Consider the following 24473-nt stretch of genomic DNA (forward strand, 5'->3'; position numbering starts at 1 on the left):
GGGAGAGGCAGAGGGAGAAACAGACTCCCCACTGAGCAGGGAGCCCGATGCGGGGCTCGATCCCAGGACCCTGGGGCCACGACCTGAGCTGAAGGCAGACTCTTAACTGATGGAGCCACCCAGGAGCCCCCAAAGAGCCACCCAGGAGCTCCAAAATAGCTTTTTTTTTTTTAAATTTATTTTTTTAGTAATCTCTACACTCAACGTGGGGTTTGAACTCCCAACCCCAAGATCAAGAGTCATATACTTGACACCAACTGAGCCAGCCAGGCGCCCCAAACTGCTTTCTGATAAAAGTAAGACAATGCCAAGCACTGATACCACCAAACAGACCCTGCTGCTCACTCTACTTGTAGAGGGGGATAGGATCCACGTTTACACTTTGTTTACAGACTTATATGCGACACTCGTGCGTCGTAGTGGCTAAATGGTGGTATCAGTAAAACTGGGGTATTTTCTTTATAAACATGAGGACAGAAGATTATAACCAAACGAAAACCATTCTGCTGCTGCCACCACGTGGCACAGACGAGGGCCCTCTTACGTAGTGTGGCGACAGAGATGCGGTCCTCAGCCCTGAGCCTGCACATTTTTGTTCAACAGCATGGCACCGATGACCAGTGCTTACTTAGCTTGCTTCCTCACTGCCCTAGCACGCACAGGAACAAACCACAAGAGGATTTAAGAGAGCACAGCCTATGGAGGTGTGGGGGGTTTCAAGCAGCAGCGAGAAATACCTCTGTGATGCCCAGGAATTGCCTGAATCCACCCCGTCATTTTCTCCTGGCTATATCTCATGGCACTTCTCTTTACAGCAGTGGTTCTCCAAGTGTGGTCTGGGGATTTTGGAGACCCCGAGACCCCTTCTGGAGGTCTCCAGGTCAAAACTGTTTCATGGTAATAACACATTATTTGCCTTGTTCCTGCTCATTGTCTCCAGAGGCTCCAAGACATGTGGTATCACAACGGACTGAATACAGAAGCAGACGTGGGCATCCAGCTGACTTCTATAAAGCCAGACCTTAAAGTGACTGGCAGAAGCGAAAAACTGCCATTCTTCTCACTGAATTTGTTCTGTTTTGAAAGAATGTAGTTACTTTTCATAAAATTTTATTTATGTTAATATATAATGGATTTATCATCATTATCTTAAAATGAATTAAAGAACAAATATTTAAAATTTTGTTTTAATTTACAATTTGGTAAACAGTGACAGATATAATTCACATAAAGATGTTCCTGGGATCTTCAATAATTTTTAAGAGAGTAAAGTGGCTTGGGAACTACCACTTTAGTTTCACTCAGATCTAAACCTAGAGCTTCTCTGAAGATGCAGGTGACCCCACTTCTCTGGGTCCTAGCCACCACTCCGCGCCTGGACTTCTCAGAGGCCTTTCTGCTCCGTGCATTCTCCACGGCAGCCAGAGCCATCTTTTTCCCATGTGAAGACCACGTGGCTCCCACGACTAAAACCCTCCAGAAGGCTTCACAGCACTTTGCTTCCCACTGCCTCCAGTCCCTGCGAAATCTGACCACCACTCTTTCTGGCCATGTTGGCTCCATGTCTGCCCCTGAACACACTAAGCTCTTTCCTGCCTTCATCTTTGTAAGTGCTACTCCAGTATCTGGCCCATTCTGCCCCAGACTCAAAAGTCACTTTTTGGAGAGGTCTTCCCCTCCACCCTTGTTAAGCAACCCTCATCCTGATCATCTTCAAAACACTTTTGTCTGAAAACATCTTTCTTACATGTATCTCTCCAACTTGAATGTGAACTCTATGAGAGCAGAAACTCTGCCTGCCACTGCCCTGGCCCGGGAGGGGGTCTAGCACATGGCATCTGCTCAGTGCTTGTGCGGATAGAATCGACCCTGAGTTTAGGACACTGCCAGAGTCACCGAGAGCAGGTCTCTGCAGGCCTGGCTTGCCAGCTCCTTTCTCCTCAGGTGGATGCTATATGCCCCACAGTCCCTTGCAGCTAGTGGTGACAGCCTTCCCAGGAGTCCTACATTATTATTTTGACCTTTTGTCTTCCTGTGGCACACTACTCACTAATGCAGAGTACCACTGTTTCTCGGATGCACACAGACGGTGGCCAGAAGGTGCCACGGAGGAGACAAACTTGGGTCCTCAAACAGCCAAGTGCTTCCCCTTTCGACTTCTCCCAGCTGTCACTTCTTGGTTCTGAACGGGGCGACAGGTAGGATGAACTCTGGGATGTGGCAGAGCTGGGCTGAAATCTTCATTAACAGCTATGCCCTTGGAAGTGTCACTTAAGCTCTCCTACCTCATCTACAAAATGGGGATGAAAATGCCTTTTTAAAGATCTAATGGGATTAAGTCTCATAAAAATTTTAAAGGCTATGCAAAGTACCTAACTGCTCAATTCATTTTAGTTTCCCCTCCTTTTAAAACACCATTCAGATATTGTAGCCTGCCCAAGTTCAATCTTCTCGTTGCCAAGCAAGAGACTCCTTCCTGGTGTCTGTTAGAATTTAAGTTCTTCAGAAACTTTCCATTATCAGTAAACACATGTTTCTCTAAGAACTGATGAAACCAATGCCTCATTAATATTTACTGGCCTAAAATAAATGGCTTTTATGAATATATACAAACTGCTCGTAGGCACTTATTACAGATGGAGTGGATCTTAATTCAACTGAGTTGGCTTTATTTAGAATTGAATAATCAGAAGACTGGGGCCTTTCTGCACCGATGCCCCAGTGCCTCCAGGACCAGGTCAGAGCCCTGGTACATACTTGTAGGGGTAGGTGATTATGTCCCTTGAGATCTCATTAGTAAGTTTTTACTATCAAAGCAAAATGGAGGGATGAGTTTAACGATGGTTTTAACGTCATCACTAAATCTAGTTAGGTCCCAAAGCATTATAATGGAAAAACAGTTCTCAGTAACAGATTTCTAAGAGACAGATCTTTAAGTCAGCTGTGGTATTATCATTCCCGAGGCCCAGAAAGAACTGCTCTGAATCACCACAGAAGGGCTGCCCGTGTTCCTGATCGATATTTATGGAAACACATTAAACTGCACAAGTGGTGCACCAAACACAGGTGATTCATTCAGAGGAAATCTGCCAAAACAGACCTGAGAGGCAGAGCTAGGTTTAATTGCACACTCCCTGAAAACTGCAACACCTCTCTGGAATGTCCTCAGAAACGAAACAGCTTCCAAGAATGCAGAGCAACCTCATCTACCTCCCATTACTCTTGTCTTTCTTCAGGGAGTGTTTGGGAGAGAACAGCAGACAGCAACACCTTTTTTTTGTCGGTAAAAAGCATTGCATGGAACACAACTGGACCTACTGGAACAGTGAGGCTGGCACCTAATGCTCTCTCTCTGCCTACGGCTGCCGCCTCCCAGAGCTGAGATACTGGCCAGCCCCTCCTGGCCTCAGCCCTCCAGCCCAGCCTCCTACTGATGCCAGCTCCAGTACCTGCCCTTCTCTGATGTAGCACCTGCGGTGCCCCAGGGCCTCCAGGACCAGGTCAGACCCCTGGTACATACCTGTAGATATGCCCTCCCGACCTAGCCCTCCCGTGTTGCCATCCAGGGTTGAGCTGCACGGAAGAGCCTTTGCTGTCCAGTGTCCAACTGGCAATCCCCTATTTATCTTTTAACATCTACAGAGATCACTGACTCTGTGAAGTCTTTCCAGCTAGCTCACGTCCCTTTGGATTCTACCAGTTTCTGTGCAAATTCCACACCTTGAATGCACCCATTTAACAAATAATTATTAAGCACGTGACAGACGTCAGACACTGGGTACAAGGATACCAGAGGAGCAACACTGGCACAAGACCACATGGAACGTAATTGTTTCCTGGGCTCTCTTTAGGACCAGAGCCATATTCTGTTTACTTCTGTATTGTTAGTACTTAGCCCAGTGCCTGGCACAGAGTAAGTACCCAGTGAACATTTTTGCAAAATATTGATTGCAGAAGAGAAGGTTCCAACTAGCTACTTAATAGCATTTACAAGTAATTTAATAATGATAACAACAAGAAAAGCAGGCACTAACACTTACTGAGCGTTTATTATGTATCTGGCACTGTGCTGAGCCCATTACATGGGGTAGTTAATTCCCAGAAGATCTTATGAACAAGGTATTACGTAACCCTCATTATACAGAGAAGAAATCAAGGCCCAGAGAGCTCCAGCACCTAGAGAGGGGTATCTACAGTGTCGTCCAGCAGAAAACTTCCTATGATGACGATGTTCTACACCTGTGCTGTCCAATACGTCACCACTATCCACCTGCGGCTGCTCAGTGTTCGAAATGTAGCTGGCACAACTGAGAAGCAGAATTCTGAATTTTGCTCAATTTTAATTAGTTTAAATAGTCACATGTGGCTAGTGGTTACTGTCTTCGACAACAGACTCAGCTGTCTCATTTGTAGAACGAGGAGATGTAGTAAATAATTCCATACACCTTTTCCTGGTCCCACAGTCTGTTCTTCGTACGTTTGGCCTCACTGCAAGGACGGAAGTACAGACAAGGAAATCCAGAGAACATGGAGACACAACTACTCCTCTGTGGATGGGCCCACGAAGTTACCAATGTGGATGCAGTCAACAAGCACTCCCTGAGACCCACGTCTACACCGAGAACAGTGCTAGTCCCTGCAGGAGCTATCAAAGACAAGCAGGAGCGCTCCGGGAGAGGAAGAACACGAGACTGGGGGAGGGGTGCGATCCTCCAGGGCAGAAAGGACATTTCTGTGCACAGTATAAACAGAAGCAAAGAAGGAGGGCCTGACCACATGAACACAGGATGGAGGAACTCTAAATCAGAGGGAAAATTTATGATGCAGTTTTTAGAAAGTCACTTTCAGTTACCTTTTGGGAATGCAGCTATTGCATTAAGAGAACATGTGTTAGTAATTCTGCAGAAGGAAATATCTAGAATCCATTTATGTAATTAGCAGCTATGACATGACTTGAAGCATGCATCATAGCTTATTAAAAGCTGGTGAAACTCCATGAATATACTAAAAACCACGAACGGTACACTTAAAATGGGTGAATGGTATGGTATATAAACTGTATCTCATGATATAGGAAGACCCTTCATAATCTTAGACTTGATGAAATGAAGGCCAAGGAGTGAAATTTAGGCTGGCCTACTTTGGAAATTGCCTATGGTCATTTCAATACCCATTTGTAATGTTCAATTACTGAATACTCAGTAATTACTGAATCACATACAGAATTGCATTTACAAGTGGACTGCATTACAGGTTGCCTTGGCCCCGAGACCAAGAGCTGAAAAAGTAACATGCAGGAAACATACCTCTTCTAGGCTAAGTTGCAAATACTCCAAGATCCTATATGGATTTCTTCTGCATACTAATCTCTTTTTTGGTGCCAACTGAAAAGAAATAAAATACATACAGAACAAATGGAAGCACTACATATTACACAGAGCACATTGCATTTTAAAACAAACATTTTTCTTAAAAATTTCACAGATTCACATTTATTGGAGAAATACATTAAAAATATTTTTTTATTATTATGTGGAAAAAGAAGTTTTAGGTTTCTACTATTAACATTTTGATTTACTTCCTTTCTATGTTCCCCATGAATTTTTCCCACAGTTATGATCCTTTCGTTAGTTGAATTTATGTACTTCTTTTCACCCACCTGCACCTCCCAAGTGTGGGCCTAGCTTCTTTATCAGGCTTCATAAACCCCATTCTAAAGGCTAGATAATATTTCTTCAAACAGGTGTTTCACATACTACTTAGCCATTAGACTTGCTCATTTTTAGGTATTACAGATAATTCTAGGGCAACTGTCTCTGACTGTGCATCCCTCAAGGGAATGGCTCTTGATCTTCCCACTGCTTCTCCTGAGCTGGCTGACCTCCATACCCAGGACTCCCCGCACCATAGCCACACTCAAGACTATGTGTAATTACCATAGCACTTCTTTTTCTCCCACCCAAGGGAAAGATTATTGTACCTGCTTTGATTTACACATTTTTTTAAAGTTATTCACAAACTTTGAGATTTTAGTAGAAATAGCTCTCACAGCTACTGAGCCACCAGGGCTGGGACCCAGTGCCTGCTGGCTCCTCCCCCGCAACGAGGGTCTCACCACCTCTCACATACACTGGGCACTTAATGTGGGCCTGCTACCAGTTCTGAGTAAGGGGCATCCTGGTTAGCCCACATCTGCCATGGGCCAGAAACAGATGGCTCTGGAGGAAGTGAGTTATTTTCTTCTTCAGTTGATCCTTGAACAACGCAGGGGTTAGAGGCGCTGATTTCCCGCCACAAAAAATCCGTGTATAACTTCTGAGTCCCTCAAAACTTAACTACTAATAGCCTACTGTTAACTGGAAGCCAACAACATAAACAGCTGATCATCACATATTTTATATAAGTATTATATGCTACATTCTTACAATAAAGTAAGCTAGAGAAAAAAATATTAAGAAAATCATATGGCAGAGAAAACACATTTACAGTATTGTACTGTATTTATCAAAAAACCCCAAAACACCAATCTGTGTATAAGTGGATCCGTGCAGTCTGAACCCCTGTTGTTCAAGGGTTGGCTATACTTACTTCTTCACTTGGGGCACATTCCTTCTCGCTCACGTCATACACATCTTCCTCCACCAGCACGAACTCATCACCAGGCCCCTTCTCTCTAGCACAGAGGAGACCCGCTTGCTGGCTCCTGTCCCCAGGCTGAGTGTCAGGCAGGGGCAGGAGAACATCTTCTTTGCCACAAGAAACTTGAGGCAGGGGGTGGTGTTGCAGCCTGGGAACCTCCACCACAGGTTCATCCAAGCCGTTTGGAGCGAGCAGGTCAGGCCCAGGGCTCTCCTGCAGGCGGTCTGATGGCTTGCTGGGACCGTCGGTGTCAACTGACTTTCCCACGTCCCCATTCATCACAGAAAGTTCCTCTCTATCTGCGGTACCTTCCATTTTGGAAACCGTTTCAGAGTTCCGCTCATCATGCCACTGAACTTCTTTATTCCTTTTTATACCAGGATGCTCAAGTGGCTTTGTGTAATCCTGGAGGATTCTCTGCACTGTACTCTCCTCCTGCCCCTGTCTTTGCATGAGCTCTGCGGCCCACTCTACACTATGCCGATACCTGCAAGATGGAAATACTGTCAATAACACATTAACAGTTTATAGCAGTTTTTCTCAGTAGCGGGCTATAGGTAAATGTTTTCTTTATACTTTTCTGTGTTTTCTAACTGTTCTGCAATAAGCATGTGTCACTTTTGTTTTTATTATTAGAGCTTCATTTAATTTTCTTATTTTGAAAAATAACTTGACCCCAGTTTGACAAAGTATGAATATTTATGTAATTGAAAACTGGTGGGCCAAATGATTTAGGTAAATACAAAGAGAATATGGTCATCCTCTGTTAGGATTTCTACATTATTCTTAATTTTGGATATCACGACATTTTCAGAAAAATATCCCACTCATAGTAAAAGAGTCTTTGTTCAGTACTGGGATGCAAAATGAGAATTTCGATAGATATTTTTCACAGTACCTACTGAGGTCTCCACTGCGTACGGCAAGAAAGGATTACATGCCACACATATGGCCAAGCATCCTAGCAGAAAGGGCCCTTTTTCTCATAACAATTTTCGAAGTGCAGTTTGATGAGGAATATCTGCTTTGTTCCTCAAATGTAAAGGCAACCCCCGAACACTTCCCAAGTTACAAAAAGTCACAGGTAAGACAACAGGGTTCTGCGCAAGTGAGACCTCCGGCCTGATGACACTGCTGGGACACGTCCATGTGGCATCAGGCTGCCATACGGGAAATCTCATTTCAGCGGGAGAGCTAAAGGCAATGCGAAACTCAAGCACTTCTGGCCTCTACCTACAGCTGTTAGCCTGGAAAGCACCTACGATGGCACTGTTTGTGGGAAGACAGAGGTAATTTTACTCTTCACCTTGAGTATTTTGCTTTGTGTGTGGATGGCTGAATATTTCATAGTTTATAAACTGTGACATCTCACACTCAACTGAACAAGGAAGCTGGCCTCTGCTGTATTTAAGATATGTAGCTGCTTAATCCTGATTCCTCAGAAGAATCTCCAAGCTGTCCATACCCTGTTTATCTTACGTAGGGATGAGCATGCCTTCCTGTTTATTGGGAACTGTATCTTAAAGAGTAAAACCTAGCAAGGCTACTTGCACAACTAAGAGGCAGACACCATGACTGTATGCATGAACACATATTGCATGTTTCATGTTCAGCCTGACTCTGTCCCTTGTAACAATGTGACAAAACCAATTACTTCTTTGTGCTTGTTCCTCCACCCATAAGATAGGGTAATGGGACTACTATTGTACGAAGGGGTTATGTATTACTTTTAATAGTCAGAATAAAAAACGTAGCTGCTCATACAATGGCAGGGTGTCTTCTCGCCTGTATGAAAAGTATGGCCACCGTTGCATACAGTTAAAAGAACTTCCGTTTGAGAGATCTAAAGAGAATCTTTGCTCTTCATACCACTTACAGCACTGGATCTACAAATCTCCTTTATTTGAACACAAATTTTTGTGTCAATATGTATCTTTCTGGGGAAGGGATCCCCAACTTTCATCACATTCCTTGACTCAAAATATGTGAGGGAACCACTGAATGAAAGGTTCAACTATCGCCCCTTTGAGCAGAACCGAGAGAAAGAGCACACACAGGCTACTGCTCTGCTCTCTGCCATAGGGTCAAGGGAGATATGAGTTCAAACTCTCATTCCATCATGTTCTTGTATTAGCTACACGACCCTTGTGAGGCTCAGCTCCTCATCTGTAAACCAGGAGTAACCATACTGACATGATGGAGTTGTTGCAAGGATTTAAGGAGACAAGACGTGGGTAAGGCTCAGCACATAGTAAGTGTTCTATAAAATTTGTTACTCTGACTGTGGGCTTTTTAGGGTGAGAATTAACAAAATCATTTTGACTCATACATATTACATTACAAAATACAAATAACACTTTTAATGAATGGAAATGTACACCTTAATTAACTGCTCTTCGAGAGCAGGGGCAGCCCCGTGGGGACAGGCGCTGCACCAGATCTGGGTTCTCGAGTTGGCTCTTTCGGGATTCTAAGCTAAGTGACTTAGCATCCCTACACCTTTTTGCTCTTCTGCAAAAGGCCAGAATCACACCTGCATTCCTGCCTCATAATGACCTCAGATACTCATTTTATGGAAGCTCAAATGAGACAGTGGCTGCAAAAGCATGTGGAAGAAAGCCTCTGAGCAAGACTGGTGATGAAAACAGCCAGATACACAAATGACTAAGACATATGGCATATGAGTCACAGAGCAGGTGTCCTCTCATTGGCTGACAACGCCTTAAAAAGCCAAGTCCTGCCGCGATTAACCCCAGACACTGCTGGAGAAGCAGCAGGAAGAGAAAAGTGGAAAGTAAAAGTCAGGAAACATAAGGGAGAGAGTGGCAGGGGAAAAAGGTGGCAGCTATGATTAGCAGCAGTAATGAGACTGGTGAAAAGCAGACCCGTTTCGGGGCCACCAGACTACAGAATGGTGGAGCATCTGAATACACCTCCGCTTCTTCTGTCTCTATGGCCTCGAAGACACTCTTCCACTGGCATGGTGACCATCCCTCTCCCTCACCTACTGATTAATGCCTACCTATCATTAGAAGTTCACAGCAAAACAGTTTTGAGGCAGTCTGCTTAGGTCCAGGTACTGCCCTTATGCAAATTATATAACCTCCTCTGGTTGCGTTTCCTCACCCACCTCTAGGGGTGATGGGAGGACTTTAGGAGATAGTCCACAAATGTGTTATCAACACAGAACCTTGTACATGGAATATGCCCAAGAAACGCCAGCATGTGCAACCACGTTGTTGTTCTCACTATGTGTCAATTCCTTGGAGGCTCTGAAGCTGAACTGCCTCATCTGAGCTGATAAAATGAGATGGAAATGACTACGCCTACTGCAAAGGCTCCCTGAGATGAACTGAGATGGTTAGGTAAAGCATCCAGCTGGGAACTAGCACTTCAGGAGCAACCAGTACCCGTGGGCTAGGACGGCGATCGCAGTAATAGCTCCCCGTAACATCTATCACAGAAGAGTGCAATTTCTTACTTCTCTTCCTCTCCCACCAGACCGTAAATCCCTCGAGAACAGGGGCGAACTCTCTTCCTCCTCTTGTATCTGCAGCACCTACCCAATGCCTGACACTCAAGCACCTGCAGTAAATGCTGGCTGAACAGAGGACTACAAATGAGGAGAGGGGACCAGCACCCCCCTCATGGGTGGCCCTCCAAGGACACAACCTACATACTTCAGTCCCCTAGGGCATCACCCAAGGGTCTGGACGCTTACCTCCAGAGAGGATTAGATGGAAGGTTCTCATCACCCAAGGACAACTACTGTTGGAAAACGGCCAATCAGAGTGAATTCACTTGAGAAAGGGATCAGAGTTTCAGAGAGAATAGTAAAGAAACAATTATAACAAGCACGTAAGCTGGAAAATTAACCTAAAAATATAAAAATGAGCCCATTTCTTTTAATATTTAACAATTTAGATTATGACTGCAATTATTATGGCCAAATAACCAATCAATCATTGAGGGGGTGGGGGGCACATAATTTTCTGACAGAACTGTCAGATATGGTTAAGTCCTAACCCCTGGCATCTGTGAATGTGACCTTCTCTGGAAGCAGGGTCTTCGCAGATGTAACCAAGTTAAGATGAAGTCATACTTGACTGGTTTCCTTGTAGAAAGAAGAGGGAAATTTGGACAGAGACACACAGACATACACAACGGAGACCTCCATGTGATAATGGAGGAAGAGCCTGGAGAGATGCATCTATAAGCCAAGGAATGCCAAAGATTGCTGGCTACCACCAGAGGCTCCAACCAGGCATGGAAGATGGAAGGATCCTCCCCTAGAGCCTTCTGAGGGAGCACAGCCCTGCTGACACCTTGATTTTGGACTTCTGGTCTCCAGAGCTATGTGACTAAATTTCTGCTCTTTTAAGCTTTGGCAGCCCTAGGGAACTAATACAAAGATCAATAAAATGCTTGCAATGTTATTATTGTAGAGCTTACAAAGGGATAACTTCAGGCAGGTGACAATCTCGCCCATCCAGAACCTCACATCCTCAAACTAGCTTGACGCCATGTCATGCCCACTGCCAGCCCTATCAGGATACAGTTCTGAGGGGCAGGCTTCTGCTCTGAGTCCTTAGTGTTGACTGCAGCTTTACCACAGCTACTCCTCGGGTGGGGGCCCTGCCAGGTTCTCAGCAGGCCCCTCCCACAGACTAGAACCTACTCCCACACCCAGCCTGCAGGTATAGCCCTAGCAGCCCCTGAGATTACCCTGGTGTCACTGCCCCCAGCCACTCCTCTGGCTATGGCACTACCGAGCACATAACCGAATAGGAGCTGTCAGATTCTGCCAGTATGTGCTAGAAGCAAGATGAAAAACCATCGGGGGTTTCAATATTTTTAGAAGGCTTACAGAAGAGACGCAACTTGAGCTGCCTCTCAGGGACAATGAGGATTTCAATGCATGAATGTTTAGTCCACAAAATCCCACCAAGGGACCACTAAGTGTAGGGGCTGCAGAGAGGAAGCAGGCATGGTCCCGGCTCTCCAGGAACTGAGAGTCTAAATCCGGGTGTGTGTGACGGATGGCACATCGAGGGGCACCAAGGCAGACTGCGTGGGAGCCGGAAGAACAACCCCAACCAACGGAGGGTGGTGGTGATGAGAAAACCTCCAGGAGAGTGATATGTAAGCTGGATCACGGAATGGGCAGCGACAGCCATGCAGTGTGCATGCTTGGGGGGGGGGGGCGGTCAGGGGAAAAATCCTGGGAAATGGGAAGAGCGTAAAGAAAAGCCAGAGGAGGGGCGCCTGGGTGGCTCAGTCGGTTAAGCAGTTGCCTTCGGCTCAGGTCATGATCCTGGAGTCCTGGGATCTAGCCCCACATCCGGCTCTCTGCTTGGCTGAGAGCCTGCTTCTCCCTCTCCCTCTGCCTACTGTGCTCTCTATCTCTCTGTCAAATAAATAAATAAAAAATCTTAAAAAAAAAAAAAAAAGCCAGAGGAAGGAATTGTGAGTGTATGAGTGGATAAAGAAGAGTCTCCGTGGAAGCCTTTTTCTCACCCTGCAAGTGTAGAGCGAGGAAAGAGGACGGGGAGGAGGCCAGTTCTAGACCTAAGTGTAAGCATCTTAGCACTTAAAGACATACACATTAGAGGTTATTTGTTCATATTTTGGAAAGAATTCAAGTGGCAAAGGATTTGGCCTAGGATTATTTAAAAAAATTAACTTAGTGCATTTCAAATATGATTTGATCCACATTAAGTTCAGACATAATTTTCAAGGATACACCTACTACCAAAAAAAAAAAAAAAAAAAAAGGGCATGACCTACCACATTGGAAAAGGTTATCTACAAACAGATCTGATTTAAGCCGTAACTCTGACCAAGGTCACCATGACTTACTTCTTTGACGTGATTATAGGCATTTGTGTCTTCATATCTGTAACAACAAAAAAGTTCTGTTCAGACAAATTTTCCTTAAGGGAAAAAACACACTGAAAATCCAGAAAAACAAAGAGAATTTCAAGAATCACAAAATCACACATCTAGAAGGTTAATCTTGCCCAACCAGCAATGGCATGCTTTCTCTGCCATCATTCCTGGAACCCACCCCCTGAACCCATTAGAAGGCAATGTTGCCTGTTCATGGTGCTCTTGCTGTGCCCAGATGTGACCCTGAAATCCTTCTCAACTCAACACTGCAGCTTGGCAGCAATGGCAGGCAAGAGGAAACCCCCCTGCAACCTCTGAACTTTCAGATGAGAGTATCGAGGCCCTAAAGTTATGCACTTGACCCCCGTTTTCCCATGCTCTATAAGGCATCTTCAGTCAAAGCGCCCCACATGTACCTACAGAAAAGATTGTGGAATTTCATGGCAGTGTTGCTTCTGGGTGTGGACCTGGGAGTTCTGGGCTCTAGTTCTAGTTCTGGGCATCTGGCTGGTTGAGCCTTTCTACCTTCAATGTTATTTATTGATCACCTGATAGTGTGGGTTTTAGTCCTCATCCTCCTCCACTCTGCCTTTGGGCAAGTCGTTTCTCCTTACCCAAACTCAGCCTTCTCCCCAGCGCATTAAAGGCCTGGAATAGATGATCATCAGCTTTAAAAACCCTAGGAGTTCACAGACTCCCACCTCCTTAGGAATTTGTCAGTTTTCTCTGTGTCATGACCTCCCTCCTCTGGTAATTTAACAAAAATGAAAATTTAGCGAGTTTTACTGACAGCCATCCATGTGCCAAGCACTTGAGATACAGAAGTAATAAAATAAAATCCCCTCTTCTTGAGATACTCACAGTCTGGTTGGGGAGACAGACCAGAAATGACTGATTCTAACCCAAGCTGATACATGACCAAGTAAAGGAGTATAAAAGGAGTGTTCACTTTGCCTGAAAGGCTTAGTAAAAAACACCAAGGAGGAGGAGTAACTGAGCTGGGCTCTGAAGAATGAGTAAGAGTTCACCAGGCAGACCAGGGGAAAACAGGCAGGGGGAAGCCCTGTGAGGCTGAGAGAGAGTAAATGCGTGACAGGTTCATGGAACGGCAAGCAGCCCAAGGTGGCTCCAGTGCCGATGAGTAGAAGAGAGTGCAAAGAGAGGGTGGAAGATGAGGCTGAAGCCAGGACTTGAAGAACCTCCTAAAATGGACATTTGAGACTTACTTCTTCAGGGCAGTCCACAAGCTTAATTTCTGTTTCCTTGGCATAAATTCCTTTCCTTCAAATTTCTATTACTGTCTAAAATTTAGTTACTACACAGATCAGGAAAAGATTCTCAACTGTTAAGATCATTATACTATTTGAAAGCTTTTTATGTTTCTGGCCAAATATTGGTAACTGCTGAAGCTGGATGGTGAGGGTCATTATGCTATTTTTTTTTCCACTTTTTTCCCCTCTCTTTTTGAAACACTCATTATGAAAAAGTTTTGAGACATACAAAAGTAAAGGGAACAGTATAATAAATTCCCATGTTGCCATCCGTCAGCTTTAACAATTAACTCATGGCCAATCTTGTTCTTCTGTTCATTTCCCCGTCCCCAGATTATTTTGAAAAAGATCCTTCACATTCTATCACAGCATCTCTAAGTAGCTCATTATGTATTTCTATGAAGACTTAAAAAATGAAGAAAAAACTTGCATAAAAAAAGGGGGTCTGGCTGGCTCAGTTGGTAGAGCACGTGACTCTTGATCTTGGGGTTTGAGTTCAAGTCCCACACTGAGCATAGAGCTTACTTAAAAAAATTATAAAAATTAAACAACCCCCCCCCCAATTGCAATACCATTATTACTTTAAAAATTAATATTAATTCCTTAGCCTCATGAAAATCTATGGATTGTCTCAATTTTTAAAAGTCAGACTCAAAATCCATATGAGGCCTATATACATTACAACTGACTGATACATCTGAAATTGATTCTAATATATGTTACCCTATCATGATTTTCTTCCCTGTAATTCACTTACTGAAGCAATGGCTTTTCTGTCCTATACACCTCCCCCCCCCCCCCCCCCCGAGCCTGGCCTCAGAGAATCACGTCCCTATTGTGCTGTAAACATGGTGCTCATCAAAGGAGGTCACAAGCACCGTGCTGTCCTTGAACAGCTCATGGATGGTCCAAGAAGGGCCTGCACCAACCTTTAAGCAACTGTCTCACTCAGCACATTGCTTAGTTCAGCTCACCTTGTTTTCATAGCCAGATTTTCACGGAGAGGGAAGCCGCAGGTAAACAGCTAAATAGTATGGGATCTATTTCCATTCTGGTGCAAAGGACTTATCTTGTGACACTTCAGTGACACTTGTGACACTTTGAGCAGCACTGGCTTAATACATTCTTTTACCCTGTTTCCTGTAAATTGGTGGAACTAGAGGCTTGATCACATTCAGGCTCAGTATTTTGGGCAGCCTACTTCATGGGTGGTGCTGTGTGTTTCTCTTACAAGACAAAAAATGTGTTGTCTTTTTGTATGTCATCAACACCACTGACGATCAGTGCTTTATTAGAGGATGCAAAATGGTGCTATTCTCATCCCATTATTCCTTGCTTATTAGCAGGAATCTTCCATAGAGAGAAATCCCTCACTACTCAGTGACCCTGAGAACCAACTCATGTTTACTAATTTCCAAAATGGTGAATCCTTCACAGGTGAAGGTACATATTGTACCAGCATAAATTAAAAGATTCAAGCATTTTTTGGGACATTATTACCAATGACTGGATTTTAAAACAAATTGTAGGATTGATCCTTTTTGTTTGTTTTTTTTAGCAAGAGAGAGAGGGAGAGAGAGAATCTTAAGCAGGCTCCATGCTCAGCGCAGAGCCTGATGTGGGGTTCAATCTCACGATCCTGAGATCATGACCTGAACAGAAATCAAGAGTCGGACGCTTAACCGACTGAGCCACCCAGGGGCCGCTATAGTATTATTCTCATTGATGCTCAAATGTTTCCCTCTTTGGTCTGGGGAGCCACTTTTGAAACAAGCCTAGCAGTTCTTGATAAGCTTCCTTGCTTCCTGGTAAAAATGTTTCAGGTGAAAATCCTGGCTCTCAACCATACCAACATAATTAATCATTTGCTTTTTCACACAATATACATACAACAGTCAGTTGTACCAAGCTATCACCTATAAAATAATTGCTGAAAGCAATGTGAAGATTATTTCGCCACTCTTCCTTTCTTTAGAGTATAGGGTAGGTTAATTGTACTGATGGCCCCAATTCTTCAGGTCTTCCACCTGCCAAACACCTTGACTCTAGACCGGTTGGAATAACAGCAAACGTGCTGTGAGCAGAGGCCCGAAAAGCACTGGCACACTGGGGTTTGCTCGTGACCCATAACCATGAGAACATGCCTGGGCTAGCCTGCCAAGGGATGACACACATGGTGCCCCCTGCCCCTCATCTCAGTTGAGACCATCCTAGACCAGCTGACAGCCAACCAACAGACAACCAGACACTAGTAAGTCCAACTAGATCCGTTATTGGACTAAATCCATTAGAGCAGCTAGCTGATCTCCATAACTAACCAGATGGATGAACACATCCAGCCAAGATCAGCACACCTACCTAGCAAACCTGTAGACTTGTGAGCAATTTGGATGCTGCTGAAAGCCACTGGTTAAACAACACTGTGCCAAGAGATAACTGACACAAAGTCTATCCTATTAGGATTGAACCTCAAGTTACCACGTTTTACAGTCACTGAAAATAGTTTTCCTCAGTGGCTATACCACCAACTTGATATATAGCTTCAGCTTTTTTTTTTTTTTTAAGATTTTATTTATTTATTTGACAGAGAGAGAAATAGCAAGAGCAGGAACACAAGCAGGGGGAATAGGAGAGGGAGAAGCAGGCTTCTTGCCGAGCAGGGAGCCCAACGTGGGACTCGATCCCAGGATCCCGGGATCATGACCTGAGCTGAAGGCAGATGCTTAACGACTGAGCCACCCAGGCGCCCCAGCTTTTTTTTTTTTTTAATTACTTTTTAAAATTTAACTTTGTTTTGTAATCATGTAACACATTTACAAGGTTCCAAAGTCAAATCTATAAAGTCTCACCTCTTTCTCCATCCTGTTCCGTATCTCCCCCATAGGCATTAAAAAGAATCTTTGATTTATCCTTCCTTAAATTTCAAAAATATATTTATATCTCCCCACCTTCAGATAAACCACAGCACACTATGCAGACCCCCCTTCTGTGCTTTCTTCGCTTAGGAATACATCCCAGTGATCTCTCATTCTTAGCTCAGCTCCATGGTACTTTATTATGTGAATGCAGTACAGTGTAGTTGACCAGTCCCCTCATACTGGACATTTGGGTTGTTTCCAGTCTTTAATATAAGAAACAGTGTTGCGATGAATAGCCTTGTGCGACTTCTTCTCATATTTTTGCTAGTGTATCTTTCAGATAAATTCCTAGAAATGGAATTGCTGGGTTAAAAGTAAATGCTTATACTGGTACAACTGGATATCCATGGGCAAAACACTGAAGCTTGACCCCTACTTTACATCACGTATGAAAATTAACTCGAAGTGGATCAGAGATCTAAATTTAAGAGCTGAAACTGTAAAACTCTTAGAAGAAAACACAGGGGAAAATCTGCATCAGTTTGGATTTGGCAAGGTTTCCTAAATATGACACCAAACCATAGGTAATGAAAGAAAAAAACAGATAAACTGGACTTCATTAATATTAAAAACTTTTACCGCTTCACACTCACAGAAATGGCTATCATAAAAAACAAACAAACAAACAAATCCAAAACCAGAAAACAGCAAGTGGAAAAATTGGAAACTTTGTGCACTGCTGGTGGGAATGTAACAGGGGGCAGGTGTTGTGGAACATAGTTTGGCATTTCCTAAAAAAATTAAAACAGAATAGATATATCTATATCTATCTGTATCTATAAGATGCAGCAAGTCCACTCCTAGGTATATATCTAGGAGAAATGAAAATACATGTTCACACAGAGACTTGTATATGAACATTCACAGCAGCACTATTCATAACAGCCCCAAAGTGGGAACAACCCAAATGTCCATCTTTGGATGAATGGATAAACAAAATGGAATTATTATTCAGGATGAAGTTTTTTGTTTTTCCTTTTAAAGATTTTATTTATTTATTTGACAGACAGAGAGACAGCGAGAGAGGGAACACAAGCAGGGGGAGTGGGAGAGGGAGAAGCAGGCTTCCTGCTGAGCAGGGAGCCTGATGCGGGGCTCGATCCCAGTACCCTGGGATCGCGACCCGAGCCGAAGGCAGATGCCCAACGACTGAGCCACCCAGGCGCCCCAGGATGAAGTTCTGGTACATGCTACAACATGGATGAACCTTGAAAACATCCTGAGTGGAAGACACAAAAGGCTTCACAAGGTATGATTCCACTTACATGAAATATCTAGGATGGGCAACCTCACAGATACAGCAAACATATTAAGGTGGCCAGGGGTTAGGGGGAGAGGAGGATTGGGGGCGGAAAAAGCAAATGTATATATAATTTTACCAGACATTGCTAAATTCCCCCCTGTAACAGTAGTACCACCTACATTCCCCCCAACAATACATGAAGGGTATTTTTCTGGGCCTCCCCAAGGAGAATATTGTCAAACTTTCGGATTTTTGCCAATCTGATTGCTAAAATGGTATCTTAGTGTAGGTTTAATTTGTATTTTTTCTTACATTATGTTCTCATCTGCTGGCATTGGTTATGTAATCACCATGAGACTTCTTTAGACAAAGTAAAAGATTTTTAAGTTAAAGAAGGCAAGTCAAGCAAGTAAGAACTACACACATTAGTTAATGTTTTAACAAATTCATTAATGTTATGGTTATTGCTGTAAATTCTAATTCTAGAAATAAAAAATATAAAACTCATTTTGCATACAGGTGAAAAGGTACTTAATTACTAGTACCTTCCGAGTGCATAGTACCCTGCTAGTCAATGTTTAACAACAGAAAAACCTGAATAACACTTTTGATAACTCCAGAAATTAGATAAAACACATTTTCACCAACCATCAAAACCCTTTCACCTTGATTAGAATTATTCTAGTTGCTAGTTTTAGCAGTAAAATTGCCACTGTGCATGTTACGTCTTCTCCAGAGAATTTTCCTATATAATCCGAAGTTTAAGACCAAAGATGAATTGGGAATGTTTTTGGTTTTGGTGTTAGGATAAAGCTGGCTTCATGAAATGATTAAAAAAAAAAAAGATCAAAGATGAAAGAAAATAATTTGCCAAAAGTTAACTGAATGAGGCACAAATTTACCTTTCCACTTAGCAATGAGCTTAGGATCTGAAATTGTGAAGTTTGGACGGCTTCTAGACAGGATACCTTTTCCAAAATAACCCTTCCAGGAAAAGAGAAAACAAAGTTCATGTTTAGTTACCAATTTTTTTTAGCTGGGGGAAAACAACTATTTGAGTTAACAAGAGATTCATTCTATTTTCCTTAGCTTTACATTTTCCCTCTGATTACCTAATGATTACTAATGAAGATCTTAGCATTATATCTGATTGTATGAAGAGTTCTAGTAAGTTTTCAGTACACCTTATGTGTCTTATACCTAATGATTTCAGTCTGGGTTTGGTAAGCTCAAGGCAATGGAACAGGCAGAGGCAGGGCCTTGGCCTAGACCCCATCTCACCAGGATCAATGCCACCTGCTGTATCCCACTTTAGGAAGCTGGCTACAACATATCTATTTTACATAAAATGTTTAGAAAGGCCCAATTTAGAGAGGAAGTACATCAGTGGGTGATATGGGCTGGGAGTAGGAGCAGCAATTAACTGCAATGGCACAAGGGAACTTTTTGTAGTGATGGGAATGCTCCACAACTGGAATGTTATGGTGGTTGCACAACTCTGTGTATTTACTACAATCATTGAATTGCACATTTACAATGGGTGAATTTTATGACACTAAATTATACCTCAATAAAGCTATTTAAAAAATGCCCCCAAGTTGGGGCACCTGGCTGGCTCAGTTGGTACAGCATGTGACTCTTGATCTCAGGGTTGTGAGTTCGAGCCCCACGCTGGGAGCAGAGATTACTTTAAAAAAAAAAAAATGCCTCCAGTAATAAACTGGCTATGGATAGAAAAAAAAAAGCAAGCAAGTTACCAATCTCAACCTGAACCTATCATGGGCGGAAAACAGCAAAAACTAGAACCTGTCCTCATCTAAGAAGAGGTCCCCAAACAAGAGATCACAGATAAGGACATGCCTAAGCCTCATCTGTCCATGAGCCAGAACAATATGCCACTCTGTGTTTACCTCTGGAGATGGAATGGGAGTGGGGAATTTTTACTTTTTACGCATTACATTTCTGTAAATTGCTTGACATTTTTTATGAACATGCATGGCTTTTATAACTGAAAGACAAGAAAGGCCAATGCACTGACCCTACTTTATTGTTGCAACGTGGGTTCAATGGTGGGGGAGTCTTCCTCATCAGGGCACCTGATTCAAATTGGGCAGTTCCTCTCCTACACTGGACTGAATGGCAAGGAAAGAATATGGGTCAATGATGGTTTGCTTTTTGGAGTGGATGGGGGGAAGCAAAAAGGATAGCTGGCTCAGTTCTGTCAGAAGTAACCATGCCAAAGCCACCAGCACTTACTTTCCCATAGAGCTGCTCCATATCTTCTGCATTCCTCACAATTACATTGTTGTTTATCATCTCTGCTGTGAACACTTTGAAGTCTTGCTTAGGCCCATAGTCCTGACCAAAAGGGATGGGCAGTGGAGATTCATTACTCTCATACACTCTTCTTTTCCGCTTTGGGGCACGGAAAACTGCTTCTGCCATTTCTCAAGGATAGCTGTTTTTTAAAAGAGTATAATAAGGAGAAAGAAACAGATAGCCAATCCATAACTATGTTGATAAAAAATGGGGGTGCATTTATCTCTAGGCTCAGAAAATTTTGCGATCTGTGGGAAAAATAAAATATTTAAAAGGAGTGGACTAAAAGAAAAACTAATGAGAACATTTTGTACAAGCACTACAAATCCCAATCACCTAAAATATCTCAATTCCCCAAACCATGCCCAAGAAGTCTGTGGCAATATTTCTAATTATAGTGGACAAGACTGAGGCCTAGCGGCATGTCCAAAGTCATAACATGCAAAAGTCTACTGATAGCAAGCACAATAAGATTCCTGTTTATTAGGATTATTCCTATTCTTTCACTCAGACAACAGACATTTACTGAGTACCTACCAGGGCCTTGTGATAATCAGAGGTGCTGGTGATATAAAGATAAAGCCAAAAGAGACACTGTTTCTCAAAGAATTAAATCTAGTATTTTTTTTTTTTTTCCAAAAAAGGACCTTAAAATACATTCTAAACATTAGGTCAATCATCTTCTAATTTTTAAGGTAAATTAATAGGTAATAACAACAATGACAGAAACAGTTATCATTTCAGGGTCTGTTATGTTCCACCAAATGTGAGTGGCAAAGAGCAGGAACTCTAAAGCCAGAGGGCCAGGACTGAATTGGCTTTACTATGTCCTAGCTGTGTGATTTGGGGCAAAAGTTGCTTAATCTCTCAGTGCTTTGGTTTCCTCATTTGCAAAGTAAGGATTAAAAACAGACTCTATCTTAGAGTTAAGACCCCATAAAGGACCTAGAAGAGTACCAGGTACATAATGAGCATCATGTGTGTATTTGCTTTAATTATTATTATGGGGTGAGCACTACCAACTCTGGTTTACAGATGAGGAAAACAGGTTCAGGTCAGAGAGATTCTGTGAAAGGCCCATTCGGATGATCCCAGGTCTGCTGAATTCCAAAGCCTGTTACACTCTTCTCGCTGGGTTCTGCTGCAAGCACAGGCAGCATCTGTCCCCCTTTGTCTGAAGGCCCACTATTTCTCAAGGTTAGGAGCTAAAGGGTTCCAGATAATTATGGAATTACTTAGACAAAACTGTCCTTGTCTCAGTCCTGAGCCAGTGTGCACTCAGCATTCTGAGGAAGTAAAGGAAGCCAAAGTCAGTACCTCTCCCTTCCAGGCCTTATACTCAATCTGAGGAGACAAAACAAGCACATAACACACACGAAAGCAAATTGAAGGTAACACAACAGGCTGCATTCCATAATGGCTAAAGGAAGGAAATGAAGTTGAGTGCACTGTGTGATAAAGACACAGAGCCACGCACACATATCTAACTTAGGACTAACTCAACCACATACAAGGGGGGAAAATGTAAACAGTGCAAGAGTCTGGGCCAGGCACTCCACTCTCCCAACAGACGCCCTGGAATGAGAGGGGAGACTTGAACCTGCTGCTCCCTTCATCCTGGACCTGGCTTGATTTAAGCGGGGAGCAGATCTGGTGCTTGAAAATACAGTGGAGCACTATCACATGTTTCATCTACATGGATCCAGAGAAAAAAGTAAGACTGCTTATTATAATGCCTCCTGCACTTAATACGAGCATCCATTGGGCAATGGATGCAACCAAGCCTGAAACAGACAGTGACGGTGGCCGAAACTGTGGAAGGTAAGTGGTTTTATGGGTTCGTGACCATTAAAAAGAAACTGAATACCTTGTCCAGTGTGTGATGATACCTTTATCCGCCCTCTCAAAGAAATTGAGGAATTAGATGAGGACAAAGGAAAACACAGACCAAGGGAGAGTTACAGAAATTGGTAACTCAATTACAAAGATAACTATGAAAAATAAGAATCAGCAAGTTGGAACCTTCATAGAATTAACCAAGTATGCTAAGCAGCAAAACACTAGAATAATTTAATTTTTAAATAAGATCCCTCAATGGAATTACATACTGAGCATGATTCTACACACACACACACACACATTGCTGTAAAGCATTCACAACAAAACCATGTATGTCGCATGTTAACGGACAATTAGATTTTCTTCCAAGAGCATTTTAACTCAATTTTCACTTGCCGACCTATCCCTTAATCCAAGCCAAAGACGACCTATCCCTTAATCCAAGCCAATGATCACATTTGGTATTCAACAGAAGAAACAGCAATAAAAAAGAAGAAGAAACAGCAATTTATTCTAAAATTTAAACAATGCTGTGTTGGCTTTTTGGAGGCAGGATGTTGGAATCTAGTGAGAAACTTTCTAGGCATTTCCTGGAAAAAGTTGGACTTTAATGAGATTTTTCACTTTTATAACTTAACCTCTGGTTAGTATTTAACTTGTATATGCTAACATTTGGAATTTTTTAAAAAAGAGAAAATGTTAAATGGCTAACTTCAAGAACTTCCAATTAAATTCTCTCGAACAAGTGACACTGAAGTTATATTTTAATTTGCCTGGTTTGGAATTTTCCCTCAGATTACTGCTACACGCTTTTAAAAAAAAGCAAGAATGAGCTAGGACACTTGAAGGCACTCTGTATTCCAGCGCAAGTGTGTGTGACAAAGGTTCCTGCCACAAAACATTCCCTGTTTTCCACAAAACCTCCAAGTCTGTGATCTAGTGTTACCTCTGCCCATGTGGCAGAAAAGGCTTCAAGAATCTGGCTCATGGACCTCCTACATATGCAAACCCGCTGTTATTATTATGTGACCATGCACAACCCACATAAGCTCTCTGAGCCCTGTTTCTTCATCTTCAAATTGAACAGGACTGGAAAAGAGTTTGGAAGTCACTCAATTGTTAAACACAGAATACCCATATGACCCAGCAATTCCATTTCTTGGTACAGATATAAAAAAACTAAAAACATGTTCATGCAAAAATCTATACCTGAATGTTTACAGTGATTCATGATAGCCAAAAAAAAAGTGGTAACCACCCAAATGTCCATCAACAGATGAATGGATTAACAAAATGTGGTGTATCCATAAATAATGGATTACCAGCAATAAAGGAACGAAGTGCTGATACATGCTACATTGTGTATGAAGCTTGAAAGCATTACCCTAAGTGAAAGCAGTCACAAAAGACCACATATTTTATAAGACCATTAATATGAAATGTCCACAACAGCAGATGCATACAGACACAAAGTGGATTAGTGATCGCCAGGTGCTGAGGGAAGGGAGAAATGGAGAGCGACTGCTAATAGGTACAGATTAATTTTGAGGGTGATGAAAATGTTTTAAAACTGGATTGCAGTGGTGGTGATGGCTGCCCAACTGTGAATATACTAAAATCACCGAATTGTACGTTTTACAAGGGTGAGGTGTTTTTTTTTTTTTTTTTAAGATTTTATTTATTTATTTGACAGAGAGAGAGAGACAGCGAGAGAGGGAACACAAGCAGGGGGAGTGGGAGGAGGAGAAGCAGGCTTCCCGCTGAGCAGGGAGCCCGATGTGGGCCTCGATCCCAGGACCCTGGGATCATGACCCAAGCCAGAGGCAGACGCATAACGACTGAGCCACCCAGGCGCCCTACAAGGGTGAGTTTTACGGTATGTGAGTGGTCTCTCAATAAAGCTGTTATTTAAAAAATTCAATAGGACAAACCAAATGATCTCTAGTTTCATGGTTTTTTGAAGGGGTTGTCTTGTGCTGAACTTGAAAGGCAAAGCAGGGGAGACAGGACTGAATTCACTGTTCTCCACATCTGTTAACAGGCATTTAAGATATGTTTCTTTAGTGCCATGATAGGAGAACAGCATAACATAAGATGTGGAAGGTGAATAAAATTCGAAGAGGTAATCATCATCGGTTTGGTACAACACTCCAGGCATGGACTGTACCATATGCTACACACACGGGTACTACTATCCTCTTCCAAAGACAAGGAAACTGAGGCCTAGAGAGGGCCAGTCATTTGCCCAAAGCCCCACTGCATGAAGACACAGCACTGTAAGAAGACCGGCCTTAAAGAGGACCGATGTCTGAAGCACACACATATGTATAGGAATGACTGGGCCAATTGTCAAGG

General features: G+C 42.9%; 1 protein-coding gene across 4 annotated transcripts in view; it reads right to left on the reverse strand.

Annotated features, from left to right (window-relative positions):
- The window catches only part of TSEN2 (tRNA splicing endonuclease subunit 2), a 39043-nt gene that overhangs the window by 12768 nt on the left and 1802 nt on the right, over nt 1-24473 (reverse strand). The window contains exons 2-6 of one of the 4 annotated variants that reach the window (XM_034997703.1): nt 20217-20418; nt 18863-18944; nt 12499-12535; nt 6589-7126; nt 5307-5384 (exon numbers count right to left, since the gene is read on the reverse strand). In XM_034997703.1, the coding sequence (XP_034853594.1) occupies nt 5307-5384; nt 6589-7126; nt 12499-12535; nt 18863-18944; nt 20217-20405 (924 nt within the window). In that variant the 5' untranslated portion in view covers nt 20406-20418. Of the gene's footprint in view, nt 1-5306; nt 5385-6588; nt 7127-12498; nt 12536-13076; nt 13177-18862; nt 18945-20216; nt 20942-24473 lie in introns of those variants that run through there. The other 3 variants (XM_034997704.1, XM_034997706.1, XM_034997705.1) reach the window with 3 other exon arrangements.

Source organism: Mirounga leonina, unplaced genomic scaffold, assembly GCF_011800145.1.
Source record: "Mirounga leonina isolate KUSES-001 unplaced genomic scaffold, KU_Mleo_1.0 Mir_94, whole genome shotgun sequence".
In the NCBI taxonomy this organism is placed as follows: domain Eukaryota; kingdom Metazoa; phylum Chordata; class Mammalia; order Carnivora; family Phocidae; genus Mirounga; species Mirounga leonina.